The sequence below is a fragment of the Musca vetustissima genome, unplaced genomic scaffold (assembly GCF_032173495.1).
Source record: "Musca vetustissima isolate MV318-11 ecotype Yass unplaced genomic scaffold, APGP_CSIRO_Mvet_v1 utg2953, whole genome shotgun sequence".
NCBI lineage: Eukaryota > Metazoa > Arthropoda > Insecta > Diptera > Muscidae > Musca > Musca vetustissima.
In genome coordinates this window covers 193,070-209,796 of record NW_026884428.1, presented here as the reverse complement: position 1 = coordinate 209,796, position 16,727 = coordinate 193,070, and the positions used below count along the sequence as shown (strand labels likewise).

General features: G+C 36.4%; 2 protein-coding genes across 2 annotated transcripts; both read left to right on the top strand.

Moving 5' to 3' along the window:
- The first annotated feature begins 1,314 nt into the window (after positions 1-1,314).
- On the top strand, positions 1,315-3,058 carry LOC133331432 (bestrophin-2-like). The gene is made up of 5 exons (XM_061539824.1): positions 1,315-1,385; positions 1,440-1,550; positions 1,611-2,361; positions 2,429-2,578; positions 2,708-3,058. Exons 1-5 carry the CDS (start codon positions 1,315-1,317, stop codon positions 3,056-3,058), a joined length of 1,434 nt encoding a protein of 477 aa, XP_061395808.1.
- Positions 3,059-3,162: 104 nt separating this feature from the next.
- LOC133331437 (bestrophin-4-like) lies at positions 3,163-5,362 on the top strand. The gene is made up of 7 exons (XM_061539828.1): positions 3,163-3,239; positions 3,297-3,407; positions 3,469-4,213; positions 4,269-4,493; positions 4,551-4,875; positions 4,935-5,084; positions 5,337-5,362. The coding sequence occupies exons 1-7, from the start codon at positions 3,169-3,171 to the stop codon at positions 5,360-5,362; spliced, it is 1,653 nt and encodes a 550-aa protein (XP_061395812.1). The 5' UTR covers positions 3,163-3,168.
- The last annotated feature ends 11,365 nt before the right edge of the window (positions 5,363-16,727 follow it).

Here is a 16,727-nt window from a genome sequence, read left to right as displayed (position 1 = left end):
TTTAATAAGAGTAAAAATTGGTTCATACAAATAAACCCGTTAATATTGACTTCTAACACAACATTTGAAATATCTCTAATAACAATTTGCATTGCAAATGCTTCCTAACTCAATGGAAATGTTAAAGTTCTGATACTCTTTGACTTTCTTCCCTTCCTTTGAGGAAATGTATTCATGTGTGAACAAGACAATATTGGTATGCTGCTTGTATTGGTATAATGTATTCTGTTAATACAAAATCTCAATTACTCACTCTCTTCGATTGTGGTTTTTGTCAATTAACTTTAGGCATGAGTAATTTATGTACTTGTTCTACACATAAGAACGCACACAAACACATACACATAGACAGACATATCATACACGCACACGTCTATTGCAAATAGATCCAATAACAGGAAATGCAAATAAACCTCCTTATTATGTATGGGAAACCACAAGACCTTCTGCTAGAGTTCAGTTCAGCTTATTTTAGAAAAGGATACTAATACACAATTAAAGAAATTATCTAGAGGGAATTAGTTAAAAAGGAAACATTGTTAGAGTCCTACCCAAACTATAGATTGAAAACGAAAGAGAAATAACTATTTTTAGGATTTAAACCATCCAAACTCCACCATTATGTAGATTTCTCATGGAGTGCGTGCACTGTAAAGGCAACAAATCTTTGCTGCTGCTGCTTTTGCACTAATCTTACCACATATTCGTCTCAGCACTTGCATACTTGTGGCAAAGGCACGTGGTCGGTTCCAGAGCAGTAAATTGTATTTCCACTATAACGAACGGAACCACTTGCGCACACAGACACACAAGCACCTTGGATGATGACGATGAGGAAAAACCAAATTAATTTCTGTTGTGGCTTCCAGAACAGCAATATAACAAAAATACCTTTCATTCGACTTGTTTTTGTTTTGTCTTCTCATATTCTGGCTAGAACTACTGAACGAGAAACAGACATGCAGATGTCTTGAGGAGACCAAAAGCCGCATAATGTTACACCTGTGCTTAGTCTGAGGATGTGTGTGCGTTGCGGTTTCCTGGCATATGTAAAATGCGGAAGTCAGAAGTACTACTACAACTGATGTAATTTAAATAATTACCAACAACAACAAAACAAACAACCAAGCCATCCAGGCAACATAACAATGGTAAAAGTTGCCGCATCAACACTTTGCATATTAAATTTAAAGTTGTTGGCAATTCTAAAGTTGTGTTTTATTGTCTAACGTAATAGGCTTGGAAATTGCAGTAAATTGACTCAACGTCTAGAATTTGTTGTCTCGGAAAAAAACTGGAAGAAGAGGAGTGAAAATGACAGTTTCCTATGCCTCTGAGGTGGCCCAGTGTAGGGGATTTGGTTGTTTTCCAAAACTTTTACTCAGGTGAGTTTCTAAGATGTCAGATCCCATAATACTGAAGATTGCTATCCCAACTAGATGGCGTGCCAGCATCTATAAACTTATATGGTTGGATTTGTTCATATACCTAAGCATTTACTATGCTCTCAATTTCACCTATCGTTTCTATTTGAACGAGTCACACAAACAGTGAGTATAACGCAAGGAAAAAGGCCGGATCTATTCGTATTGTTGTGAACTGTTTTTCAGAATTTTTGAAACAATTGTCGTATACTGCTATAGCAGTATATCACTGATACCTCTAATGTTTGTATTGGGATTCTATGTGTCCGTCATTGTGAAACGTTGGTGGGAGCAATATATGACTCTACCCTGGCCAGACAATACGGCTGTCTACGTCTCATCACTCATAAGGGGTCAGGATGAAAATGGCCGCAAAATGCGCCGCACAATAATGCGCTATGTATGCCTGAGCCTTACCATGGTCCTGACTAGGATATCTCCACGCGTCAAAAAACGTTTCCCAACCCTGGATTATTTAGTCGATGCTGGTCTCTTAGTCGAAAATGAAAAGCAAATTTTAAAATCGTTGAATGAAAAGTTTGCCAAGCATCCGAAGCACTGGATGCCCATCGTTTGGGCTTCAGCCATTGTGACGAGGGCACGTAAAGAGGGCCGGATACGTGACGATTCCTCGTTGAAAACTTTGATAGATGCTTTGAATGGTTTCCGAGAGAAGTGCATGGTGTTGACATTCTATGACACCATGAGTATTCCATTGGTTTACACTCAGGTGGTGACCATAGCGGTATACACGTTCTTTTTGGCCTCGGTTTTCGGACGCCAATGGACGGGACAAACAGATCCCGATGGAATAATGAATATTGTGGACTATTTCTTTCCAATTTTTACGGTGCTGGAATTTATGTTCTTCATGGGTTGGTTAAAGGTGGCCGAGTCACTTATATGTCCTTTTGGCGAAGACGACGATGATTTTGAGGTTATCAGTAAATATGTAAATAGTTTTGGAAGAATTTTTGCTAATTTTGAATTTCTAAAATACATAGTTGAATTGGTTAATTGATCGCAATTTGCAAGTATCCTATCTTATTGTGGACGAAATGCACAATGAACACCCCGAACTTTTGAAAGATCAATATTGGCAACGTTTTTATCAAGCCCACAGCGAAGATCCGCCTCTACATTCTACAGCAAAAGTGAATGGGAACGAGTCAAGCAAATCATTACTAAATATAAACTTTGTGGTAATATTTTGATTGAATGTTTTATGCTGAGGTATTAACTGTCTTCATCGGTAGGACTCGCTAACCCGTTTCTTTCCTAAGTCCAACAGCAACATAGCTTCACGGAGTACCTTGGGCACAGACAAACTGATAATCCACAATGAAGAAATGGAAGAAGTAGAGGGGGCTACGGAAACAAAACCCAGTAGTATTGAATGTAGATTTTCAACTTCGAGTACAAACGACAATTCCGATGATTTTGAAAATCTAAAAGCCCAGAGAACCCTGGAAAGGCTTCAAAGGCAACATCTGATGCTAACCATACCAACGTCCAGAATATCGGAGACTGATAAAATTCCACTCATATCTACGTCAAACGAATCTTCCCAACTATCAACACAAGATGACGGCAATGCCAAGGATAAATCTGGCGAAACAAAAAAGAACATTTGAATAGAAAATAAATACCTTGAGAACTTGGATAAAAATAAAAAAAAAACATTATTTTGACAATGAGAAAGAAAATATTTGTTGTGTTTTTAAATATCACATTTGAAATTGTCATGACTGTAAGCTACACTGCAGAAGTTGCAACTTGCAAGAAATTCGGATGCTTTATAAAGCTGCTGGCAAGGTAAGAAGGGGACCACCCAAAAACAAATTGCAACTGACCTAATACATTCCATGACAGATGGAGAGGAAGCATTTACAAATTAGTGTGGATGGATCTGCTTCTCTTTCTCTTCCTTTACTACGCCATCAATCTGATATATATCTATGTATTGGACAGGGACTCGCAAAAGTATGTGGCATCGGAGCAGCAAAATAAGTCAGACATATAATGGATTGATTTCTTCCCGCAGGACCTTTGAAAGTGTGGTGTATTATTGTGCCAGCTATAGCAGTTTTATACCGCTCTCCTTTGTTTTGGGTTTCTATGTGAATTTGGTGATGACCCGGTGGTGGGAGCAGTATATAACAATCCCTTGGCCGGATTCTGTGGCCGTATATGTCAGTGCTCATGTCCATGGCCAGGATGAAAGAGGTCGTGTTATGCGCCGCACAGTAATGCGTTATGTGTGCTTATGTCTGACTATCGTGTTTTCGATGATTTCGCCGGGCGTAAAGAAACGTTTTCCCAAACTGAAACATTTGGTGGAGGCCGGCCTGCTCTTGGAGAATGAGAAGAAAATCATTGAAGCTATGGATAGTGCTTTCCCGAAGTACCCCAAACATTGGATGCCCATTATATGGGCGGCCAGTATTATCACCAGGGCTCGCAACGAGGGTTTAATAAGGGATGACTTTGCCGTCAAGACTATTATAGATGAATTGAATAATTTTCGTGGCCGGTGCGGTACATTAATGTACTACGATTTTATCAATATCCCCTTGGTCTACACTCAGGTCGTAACAATAGCGGTCTACTCCTTTTTTGTGTGCAGCCTTTTAGCTCACCAATGGACTGAGTTCAAGAAGAACACCTACGAGGGTTTAGATTTTTATATGCCGCTCTTTATAACTTTACAGTTCTTCTTCTATATGGGCTGGTTGAAAGTGGCCGAGACATTAATAAATCCCTTCGGGGAAGATGACGATGATTTTGAAGTGAGTACAAGGACTTTATGAGATTATTTTCAAAACTTGGAATTTTTAATTTCAGATTAATTGGATGATTGATCGCAATCTACAAGTGTCCTATTTAATTGTGGATGAGATGCACCACGAACACCCCGAATTGGTGAAGGATCAATACTGGGATGAAGTCTATCCTAATGAACTGCCTTACGAATCGGAATCTAAACGAGAACAACACCCCCAGCATTCCACAGCTAAATATGATGTAGATGAAGAATCGTCACTAAATACTGATAGCAAACACACTCCCGTAAGATTTTTATTTGGAGGTTTCTTCAAAATAATAATTTGCATACAAATCCAACAGATCGAACAACCGGAATCTCTTAGCATTATTGGAGGGGAACTTGTCAATACAACACTGCAGAAATTATCCAAGGGTTCACAGTCATCAGAAGAACATTTACTAAACCAAAATTCTTCTTCGGATGTAGAGAGTGTACAGAAAATAATTTCATACAGATCTTCGGAGTTTTCAGAAAACATTCTATGGAATAGGGATGAAAGCGAGGGCAAGTCAAAAATAAATATAGAAACTGTTTCCGTAGAGTCTAAGCAAGACAGACAACACGAACAAATTAATTCCTCAGAGGTGCAGCAAGTAGAGGAAACCCAGAACACTTCTGAAAGTGGTAAATTGACATTAATTTGAATATAAATTTATTCTATTTGAAAATGCTTTCCATTAAAGATTCTGAGGTCGATCTCTTTGAGCGGTTACGCCTCGAACGTCAACGGCAACGCACACAAAGAATGCATGATTTTCTAGAGCGCTATTTTGGTTCACAGTTTAAAATTGAAATGCCAAAAGTTTCCCAAGAAAGTACAGCCAACATGAAAAGTAAGAAGAAGCGATGTAATATACCGAACTTGAGTTCTTCATCAGAAGGAAATAACCCTTCAATAGATTCAAATTTGAGAGATATTCACAGCAACCTCGGTTCCAGTGCTTGTGGATGCTGAAACTTCACCAATGACCTCTGCAAAAAGTCAATCTTCATATGAATTTTCGGAATAATTGCTATTTTTCGATTTGTGCAATGTGGGGGGGTTACAATGAATTTTATAATTTACTTTCATTTCATTTTCTTAGTGTCCTATCACACTACCATTGAATGAATCATCTTATAATGTTCATATTTCCTGTGCTCTTTTATTTATTGTTGTTAATAAACCAAATTTTTGTTAAACATAATTCATGCCTACACTTTTAACCAGGAAAATGGGCATTCCTTTGCCTATAATATAACAGAGGCCAAGTTCCCGCTTGTGGTGATACGGGGCGAAGATCATTTTTGTGAAATAATAACGGTTCTCATGTCATTGGACCTTTTTTGGCGAAGAGTATTGCCAAAAACATTAATTTAGTTTTCTGTTAACCAACCAGAGTCGAAAGTATACGCACATATTTACATTCATATATTTCGTAAGTATTGCATATGATTCGTGGAGAGGATCCTAACCTCACCGACCAAAGAAGTGTATATTCATATATCATTGATGGTAGCTGTTGTTGTTGTTGGAGGGAGAGAGAGAAACAGAGTCTGTCTAAGGATATGAAAATATGAAATTGCTTTACACTTGAAAGCTCATTAAGTCGATTTATGTGGCAAGCCATAAATTGTTGCAGCAAAATGTTCACCGTTTACAGTTAGGCGAACGGCAACGACATGAACAGTTAACAATATAGGCACAGACTGGCTCGCCCAAAAACCTATTATAAGAGCCATATAGGGTCATACATGTAAAAAATTTCTGTCGAATTTCCTTTGAAGTCAACCAAATAAATTTCATCACATTTGCCTAACCCATATCAAAAGACGAAAAAATATGGACATTTACAAAAACATCCTGTTCTTAAGTCTGCAGAACCATTTGTCAATTTTCGAAATCCCACTGAAAGTCAAATAATTTCCACCATACTTACAGCAATGAAAGATTGTTTTTCTACGAATAAAATGATAAATTTGATAAGAAATATGAAATATTAAAATGTAAAAAATTTTTCATATGCGAAATGTAAATGTCATAAAGATTTACAGGAGTTATTAAGCATTTTCAGGACACCGTCAAGAAGTTCGGTTATAGCAAACTTGTTACGACCAATCAAATTAGTTCGTTATATCCAAGGCAATTCAATATAAATGATTAGCAGGAAAAATATATTCAGTGATATCAATGATTAAAAAACAAATATGTAAATATATTTAAAAGTAGTTCTTCATTACATTAGATGTTGAAATCGTTAATGAAAGTAAAAACAACATAAAAACTGGTATTTTTTGTAAAAAGTTCCATTATATTATAAAATTATTGGTCTGTTCCCGTACTGCGAGAATCTACTACTTTTTACTACGATTACGAATTTTCCTTTATGATATCGAAGAAAGTAGTTAAATCTAGTAAATTGTTGCAGTACGCGAACAGACCTTTTATTATACGAAATATGTAAATGTAAATGTTCTTTTCCGCATTTGCAAAAACCGCCATAACTTTGATCCAATTTTGTTGTTCTGTCCTAAACATATTTAGGAAATATCAATATAGTGACAATAACTATACCTATCCGAGTTTCCTACATACGATAGACGTTTTCGGAATTGGAATTTTCAACAGAAAGTCTGATTTGATAGCATGATATTGCATAAAGACTGCCTGGTTATTCTTAAATTAAAGAGACAAACAGCGGCGTGGTTTGTTTTATGAACGTGTATGTACCATGTAGCCGTTTCGCGTGCATTAAAGTCATATACTGAAATATCCAAACATGGGTAAGTACACATACATTCGCATATGTATACACACATTACGTGTTCCTCGGAGATGCGTATTATTATTGTTATTTAACGCGTCGCAGAGTTTTCTTATTGTTTTTATGGAAATTACCGAGCAGCCAAGCGATTCCAACCGTGTCGTTTGCACAAACACACACACACATCAGTGAAGACATCCAGACATTACATCAAAGTCACGCGAGAAGTTGACATTAGGTTGTATCATATCCAAATGGGAAAAACGAAATATTTTGCTTGCCACTGCTAATAGAAATTGAAAATATTGTTCACTGTTAGATCCATTCCAATGTTTTGTGCGTACTCCTGGATTCCATTCATACACATAAAATAATAATGATTTAACTCTCATGAGAAATCTATCATGCAAAGCCAATGACAACACAGCACTGTCATAATAAACACAAAAAAAAACGAAGGACGAGGGGGAAAACAAGAAAGAAAAGTCATACAAGTTTAAAATCAAAATAATGGCATCAAAATGAATTTTCCCTCTTTTTCGTTGCTTTTGGGGGGATCCTGTGTGAATGCAAGTTTATCGGTTGACCCGGAAATGATTCCCACATTCCTTTGCCATTATGGCAATTAAGTGCGAGACACCAGCTGAATGATGTATACGCTCCCTCGGCCCCAAAGGACAGCTGTGAGCCACCACAATGTCATATTTACTTGCTTCCATTGCTATGTGCCGGTTTGTGGGTTCGAAACATAATGAATGGTAAAAACTGAAAACTAATTAAAAAATAAAATCGCAAAAAATACTGCAAGTCTGGACCACATTTACAAGACCACTGAAGTTGATTTTTTTTTTTAATATTTCTGGAAATTGTTGCGGTTTCATTCAATAAAAATTTTACTGAGTATTGCTTCAAATTAGTAACATTTAAATACCAGATACACACACGAACGCACACACACCCACACACGGAAACACATAAACACGAATGCATTTACGCATATTTGCGTGTAATAAATAAATTGATTGCCAATTAAACAAAAAATGCCTTTTGGTGAGATTCTCTCTAAATAAAATTCAAATTCCAATAATTTCGTTTTTGTAAAACTACGACGATAACGAATTTTCTTTGATTGCATGTAATTTAGTTGCGATGTAACCAATTGTTTTTAATGAAACATTTGACCAATAGACTTTTTTGTTGATTTATAAAATAAGAACACTGTTGATAATTGGAATACGGTAGAACTTCAATTGGAACTAGAACAACTAACTTAATGCGGTCATATGTTCATGTCAGGCAACAGTTCATATGGAAAGACTTCGTTTAGAAACATAGTGGAAAACAAGTTTTCCGAATATCTCATTGGTCATTATATATTTGAAACATTGACATGTTGTGGACATATCTCATCAGCTTGCAGGGTATGTCCACTTACGCTGCTAGTCATTATATAGTGCATACTCAACCGCATCATGTAAATGGAAAATACCAATGCTCAGACTACCGAATCACTTGCAAATAGATTGACGGCAGAGGCGTGCAGGCGGACGGACGGACATGAAGCCAAACAAGCTGCAATCAGGCGTATATAGAAGCACACGCCACTACATGCAAAGCCGATGCGGAAATGTTGAAACGAAGTTATGTATTTGATTGGATTGATTATATTTTTGCCTGAATAAATTTAAACATAATTGCCAATTAACACTTTTTCGTCGTAATGCTTTGATGATTGATGACAACAACAACAACAACACCAATACACAAACGAGTCAACACACACACACAGTTACACAATGGCATTTGGAGGAATAAGTGTATCATATTGCCGGTTGCCATTGCCGCAAGTGTAGCAGAGTTATTGCCAATTTAAACATGTTAACCCAATACACAACAACACCAGTCAATCATGCAACAACAATTGGCCACAATGTGCACGTTTTTATTCTGATGAACTGAACTCACGCTCTCTGCCTCTGCCTCTCTTGCTCTTTCGCTTAGCAACGATGCCAATGTCAACGTCAATCGACCACCACTATATGCCAACAAACACACATACATACACAACAGCGATCATCCATAGTCCAGAAATCACTACCTCGATGGCCGTGTTCGAATCAGTAGTGGTAGTGGTCGGAGGTCGTTCTGACCAAATGAGAACTGCTTGCTCATGAAGACTTGACGGACACATCAAATCATATTTGCCTAGCCCATGTTCGCACGACAGGGTTTCGTTAGCTCGGGCTCTGGGTTTTACACTGACCGCTTGACTGATTGCTGGCGACCAAGGCGACCCAAGAGCGTGTGCTCTATTAAAATCCAAATTGGCAAAAATTATTGAAGCATCGATACATGACATTTTACCAACTGTTATTAAAACATTATTTGTATTGGGCGAATATTGTCACTCAGCACTTCTGACACTGTTGGTGGTGGTGGTGCTGTTGGTTTTGTTGTAGCTGCTGATACTGATGGTGTTGAAACCAATCATTGTTGTTTATAGCATTTAATTAAATGAATATTCAAATCGAACGATAGGTTAATTGTAAATATTTGCTCGTGTGTGTCCGAGTGTTTGAATGCACAGCACTGCTTGGATCTCGCATTAAATACAAATGAAACAAAGCAAATTGAAATAAAATCAGAAAAAAGCATAGATGTAAAAATTACACAAGAATTACCCTCAATATGCTTTGATTGGAGAACATCTGCACCAGTGTCCAGGATACAATTTTAAGTTTTAATTGAAAAGTACTTCGATAAAAATGTATTAATTGGCAGATCATTTCCCAGTAATGTAAAAAAGAGCACAACAAAATAAAAGTATTGAACATTCGAAGATTCCTTTGTTATTGAAAATAGTGAATAGAAGATAGTAGATTAGAAAATATGAATGGGTTGTATGCAAATGTATGTGTGAATACAGAGTGACTTGGAATTATATAATCAGCAGCAGACCAATCTGTGTTCGTACTGAACAAAAAGAAATTAAAGTGATATTACGTACATTCTCGTCGTTTGTGTTCTGCGATGTCTTCACCACTACCCACCCCTCGTTAAATGACCTCAATTTAATTTATTTTTATTCACAGAAAAATGTGTAGTTGTTTTAACGGCATAGTTTTTTTTATTATCGGTTAAGATAGTTTTAAATTCATTAATTTGCCCCGATGAAAATGTGTACAATAAACCAAGTTCTACAATCTGCAAAATAAAAATAAAACACAAATAAAAAAAACTAAAAACAAAAATGCTCAGCTCTCTGCTCCAATTATTCACAATTCAACAGCAAAATGCTGTTAGCTACTAATCAACAACGGCAGTAGTAGCAGCAGCAAAAACAACAAGTAGGCCATCATACTGCGAAAAAGTGCTAAACTTTTCGCATTCGCGGCCTGCCATTTGTTTGTGGATAAAGGCGACAGCGACGCCAAGTAAACGCAGGACTGACTTTACTGGGGCTTAACACAATTGCTAAATAGCGCACTATCCCCAGCTTATATAATACGACCAATTTAACCCTTGAGGCATAGATGTAAAAACTTTCTTATTATACTGCAGCATTCATTTGGAATAGCAACAACAACGAATTCCCAGCTAAATTGCGGAAGTTATGAAAATATTTTCAGCTGGCAACAACATTACTGACTGAAATAACCAACCGCATAGCATCCGCTGAAAAGTTAACGGAGAACCCAGTACAACAACATCGACAGAGGATGTTAAAATGTTGCTGGGATAAGTCAAAAGATGATATCGCTGGACCTCGCTAACTAAAAAGCAAATGAAAAAGAGCAAAAAAGAGCGCAGAGCAAATGCAATATTCGGAATAAGAATCATTGGCAAAGCAAGGCAACAACCATTCCATGTCGGCTGCATTAATGCATAGCCTGTCTATCTCCTAATGTCGCCACAACCAACCTTCCTCCCTACACACAGGCGAATTCGCAATGCGTATAGGTAGAAATGAGCAGAGGAAGCTGCGGTAACTTACCGCTGCAGTAGTACTGCCATAATATGAAATTGTGGCAATTGCTCGAAAGTTTGTGAATTGTAAACGGCTTGTGCTGACAAAAATTGTCCCCATGGAGTCGTTGTACTTTTAACAGTTCGCCTCTGTCGGAAGTCCGTGTCTGTGTCATTCTCTGCACAGCGCGTATTGTCATTTTTGTCGTTTACATTTTGAATACGTTCCGCAGCTAGCATTGGCACGGAGGGTAACAACGCGAACAGGAGATAGAAAAAGATATCAAAAGTTGCGTACCATTGCCTCGAACTAGAAAACTAGGAACAACTTACACGCGGGAAATCTAAATTCAAATTAATATTGCAAAAGAAAATAAAAATTACTTTAAATGGCTTTAGTTTTTTGGTGTTGTTGTTGTTATTGCTGCCTCTGCTGCTTTCAGTACCCCACTACGATTCCATATTTTTTATGGGATATTTTGCTTGGCATAACATTGTCTTTGTTGTAGTTGTTATAATGGTTTTTTATTTCGTCTCTGGTTATTGGAGTTTTGTTATCTTGGATTTCCGCATAAGTTCGCAATCGTTCGGTTTTTCGTTTGCCAATATCTTACATGCTCAAAATTTTATTGTGAAATTGAAAATTCAGACATGTTAACAATCGAATTTATTATCAGAACTATAGTGATACTGGAGTAGTACACCAAGAAATAAACTATATGACAGTGTCGGCCATTAAGACTAAAGATATTTTATTTCAGTTCTTTACCCGGGAAATCATTCCGAAAATACTTTGATTTTTTACCTTTTGTTATGTTTTTCGCATAATTGGCCTCACGTCTCCGATTTTCATATTGTTTTCAATATATCTTAATTGAGCACAGCAAAACAGAAATTAAACACGACCATTGCCAACAAAAATGACAACAAACTTATTGGCTTTTCATGGAAGTTCTATGATTCCACCAACTTACAACAAAGTCCAGTAAATCTAAACATAAATGATGCATTACTTTAAGACGCATTAATATCAATTGCCATTTCCATCTGAAATAACCGTTGAAGCCAGCCAGTATGGTACGGAACGGCATAGAATGAGGAAAGTTTGTCGGTTTTTATTATTCGGTGGTAGCCAATACAACTAGAGCATAATATCGATGCTTTATTAGTATCGGCTAATGCCGAAGCGGCGGTCTAGAAGCTTGCTTAATTTTATTTTATTTTTATAATTTTTTTTTTTTTTTTGAATTCTAGCCAAATGTACACACGAATGATGACAGCTTTAAGAACTCATAAAATAATGAAAATATCCGATGGCAAAGTTTATGCCTCACCATGAAAAATTACCTTAGGACAAACTTTTTGGGCAGAGTAAAGTTTATCTGTGTGCAGAGAGAATATAAAAGATATTGCTGCTGTTGGCAAACAGGCAGATTGGCTGTCTGGCTAACAGAATGATGTTCTTGGTGATGGTGTTGGCGGACAAACGCAGCATAACTCCAAGCACAACAAACGCGGCGGCAATCTGTGACACTTAACATGTGTTTTTCACGTATAACTTTTCTCTGACATTTTCGTTAGTAAATTAGGTGCAAAACAACGACAACAACAAAATAAATCTTATGACCGTGCATGGCACAGTGTTTTGAACGAATATCGGAAATCTGAGCTGGGGAATTGGAGTGAATTCATTTCGATGGATTTAGATTCGTTCCTGTACTCTGATATTTTGAATGAAAAGAAAATGTCTGCAAGATTTTTATCGAACTGTGTATGACCCATTTATATTTCCATTGATAATGCATATCAATAAAAAAAATTACTTTTTCAAAAAATTTGGTCCTTGGTCAATTTAGTAATGTATTGCCACATTACAGTCGTTTCTTATACACTGTTAGCACATTAAATCATTTCCACTTCACACAAATGCTATTAAAATAAATTCCTCTGTTCAAAACAACTGGAACACAATGTTATTGTCAACTCGCCATATTCTCACTCTGTCTGCTGCAGCAGGTGAGAATGAAAGTAACTGCCTTAGTCACAATTTTTGTTGGGTGGGTTGTGGGTGCGTGGGTGCGTACAAATAAAATGGACAACAAAATTCCAAGAACGCATTCAACAGCCAAGGCATTCAACATTAATTGTACGCTTGCCTCCAGTTTAGAGTGCGGACATATATTTTGGGCAACATAACAATTTAAATGCCAGCGATGAGCGTAAATCACAGTTGTCAACATGTTTACTGCGATTAAGTGCCATGGCTCTTATCCTTAGTAGTCATGGAAAGAAGATCACGCTTTGCTTTATTTGTTTACAGCAAAAAAATTGTTGAAGAACAACAGCATTAAACGAAAAATGAAATTAAACATTTAAATGTGGTTACCAACGTTGATACTTTATCGATAACAATTATATGTTTAATCTGATAGTTAGTATGTAAATCGAATCCCATACCACTACCAATCTATTGGCCATATATATATTTATATAAACACTGTAATATAAGAATATAAGCTTCTTTGGTACATACATGTGTACTTACATCCATGGCCAATTTACAAATTGTCGTCTATCCATAACCAACTTCCACAATGCTAACATTTTTATTTACTTGCAAATCGCCTTGCAAGGACTCAAGCATTGTTGCCATCCCGACTAAGGTCAACCATTGGCATTAGCTCTACCTTGTACTGTCTTATGACCACGTTCAGCGGTAAAGAAAATAAAGGAGTCACCGACAAATTATACACTGGGGATGTTCTTTGTTCTTCAGTATATTGTATGGGTAAAATGTAGTACACTAAAGAAAAAATTAGTGAATAATTCCTAAAAATATAAATATTTGTATAAAAACTTAAACATATTTTAAATTATTGTGGGAAAACTAATGGGAATGAACACTTTCGATCTGACTATGAGAGGTATAGCAGTAGAGAAAAACTGAGAAATTAAGATAATTTCTCCATTACATCACGAATTTCTTTAACAAATTATGTTAACATTAGTGCCACTGATGTATCTTTCATAGACAATTTTCTACAGTGTATTACCCCTACGATGCTTTGCACTACCTTGTTCTACTACAGCACTGTATTATGTTCAAAATAAACTTCCACAGTTTTGTAGACGAAAGTTGTCTAAGTCAGTACTGGTTTATCTGTCAGCACATTTTTTTTCTTTGTGATACGACGACCAGTTGTTGTTTAAGTGTTTGTCAGGCAACTAAACAACAACAACGACGACGGCGACTAATTCCAACTCTGACATGGTCCCACCACACCCGTTTTTGACTACTAGCCACTGGTTGGGCGTCCTAAAGTCTGCTAAGAATGTGGTAAATGTTAATCAAGAATTACTTGTGTTATTTTATGAAGCATTTTTGTGGGTTCGCTCCGAAATTCCTTGCTGTCGTCAACGTCATCATAGTAGTCTGCTGCCCTTGGTAGTGGTTGCTGGTGGTTTAGTATGTTTTTTTTTACGTTAATTATGTCCTAAAATAGAATAGCCTCAATGATAAGGCATCCGATAATGTCGTCCAATTATTTTTTCCGTTGTTTTTCCTTTCATTTCGGAGATAGTAATAAATTCAGTTGTTTTCGCTGTTTTTTTTCGTCGTTGTTCAGTTCATTTCAAGTAGAATAAAACTTTTTATCATTTGGTTTTTCCTACTGGACATGGACATACTTTGGTCCGTTTCACAAGGATTATCTCTGTTAAGTTTAATGGCGCTTATAGCCATTGTTTGCTAAATTAGAATTATTTTTTTTTTTTTTTTTTCAATTTTCATTGTATGTGTGCCCGGTTGGGGAGGGGGATAAAAAAGCTTTGGAAGAAGAAGTCAAACTGCCGGAAATACCACTAGAAGCCAAATTACGGAACGGCCTACTACAAAATATATCCAACCACAACGAAAATTTACAACCTAATTATGTGACAGCCTATTATCAAGTCAACAAATGTACAAAAGAAGAAGTTTTTGTCTCTACATTCTATTTTGTGACTGGTTCGTGCTGGTTGTTTGCTAACAACCACCTTGCCTAGAGCTGATTATGACAAAGCTCTTTTTTCAAATTCCCAAACGATTAAATTAGCTGGAAACCAAAAGTCCAGGCAATAGAGGAGGCAGCTTTGGTGTTCACAAAATTAACCATGCCGAGAGAAAGAAAGAGTGAGAAAAAATGATGGTGGAACTATTATACTGTAGTTTTCATCGAATAAATAAATGAATGGTCGGTCACCTTGCTGAATATGTTGCGAAACGGTTTATATACTTGATGGTGAACTATGTTGGCTGCGGTCTAAAATTTGTATTTGTTCTAGTTTCGTTTTCGTTATAATTATGACACATTAGCTTAGTGCGAACATCGCCGTTAACAGGGCAAATGAAAAAGGGACAAGCAAATTAATAATGTCAGCTGCTTTAGGATACCTTTTCTGCTGCGCTTAGATCCCAGCACATCAGTCCTTGCCTTGGGCGACCAAATATTGTGGGAGATTCTCCATGCGACCCCGCTTCAATTATACACATCGTTATTCATTTAATTCTCCCCAAAGTCATGCCATCACACATTGGGTCATAGAGAAAATTTACGGTGTGTTGTATACACACACGCACACATACCGAGATACAATTGTGTACACATATACAGTTGCGCTGTTAGCGTAACAATAAATTGCTGTAATTAATTTTTATTTAACACTGTAAAATGCTAATTTTTACAATTTGAAATTGGCTTAAAATGTAAATTATTACAATGGTTTATGCAAGAACAGACAAAAAAAAAACACTGCACAATGCTTGCGGGGGAGAATTGGGACTCGAAAAGTCAAAGCGAACAGAAAAACTACAAATAACGTGTGTTAGGGATAAAATGAAATGTTCAAATTTCTATATCAAGTGCAGTAGTTATTAATTAAAAAAAAAACACACAACTAAAGAAGTAATACATATGGCATCTCTGGTCCACACTTAATCAATTTTAATTATTTGAAATATTACTGTATGAGGGATAATGTAACGGTGAACAAAGCAAAAGATCAATATTCATTCTATACAGATGATTCTACTACAAATATAGGTTCATATGTTGTGATATATTCAAATATATATAATCAATTATATACGCAAATAAATTAATCTTCTTTTACATATACATTTCCATCACATTGATAAAATGAAATTCTAGAAATTCTAGGTTTACTTGAAATACGAAATTACTTCTTTTGTGATGTTTCCTTTATTCGTCACCTAGCCGATCAGAAAATTATTTTGTTTGTTGTTCGGATAGGAGAAACGATTCCACTTGTTCATTGCAACAACACGACAACTGATGATTTCTTTCTCTTTTTTATTGCAATTGTTGTTGTTGTTGTTCTTGTTGTTTGTTATTGGTAAATGGTAGATAGAAAAGTTTGGAGACAAAGTGCCATCAATAAAAGGAAAAGTATGCAGAAATAGCATAATATCTTCAAAACAAAACTATTTGCTGCAACAAAGTTCATTCAGTTCGCATCCCGCCCGTCTCTCGATCTTATCAACGAAGGGAAATGTGAAATTTTATCATGTCATCAACGAGAAATTGGAAAATATCCCAAACTTGAAGGAAGTTGAACAGAACTATAAAACAAAACAAAAAAAATTCACAGAGAATTGTTTGCATGTGAAAATTGCAAAACAATTTCACTTCTACTGCTTTTGAACAACATTTAAAGTGCTAAATGAAAATTGTATGCAAAGTTGATTGTCTTCTTCTTTTTCTTCGT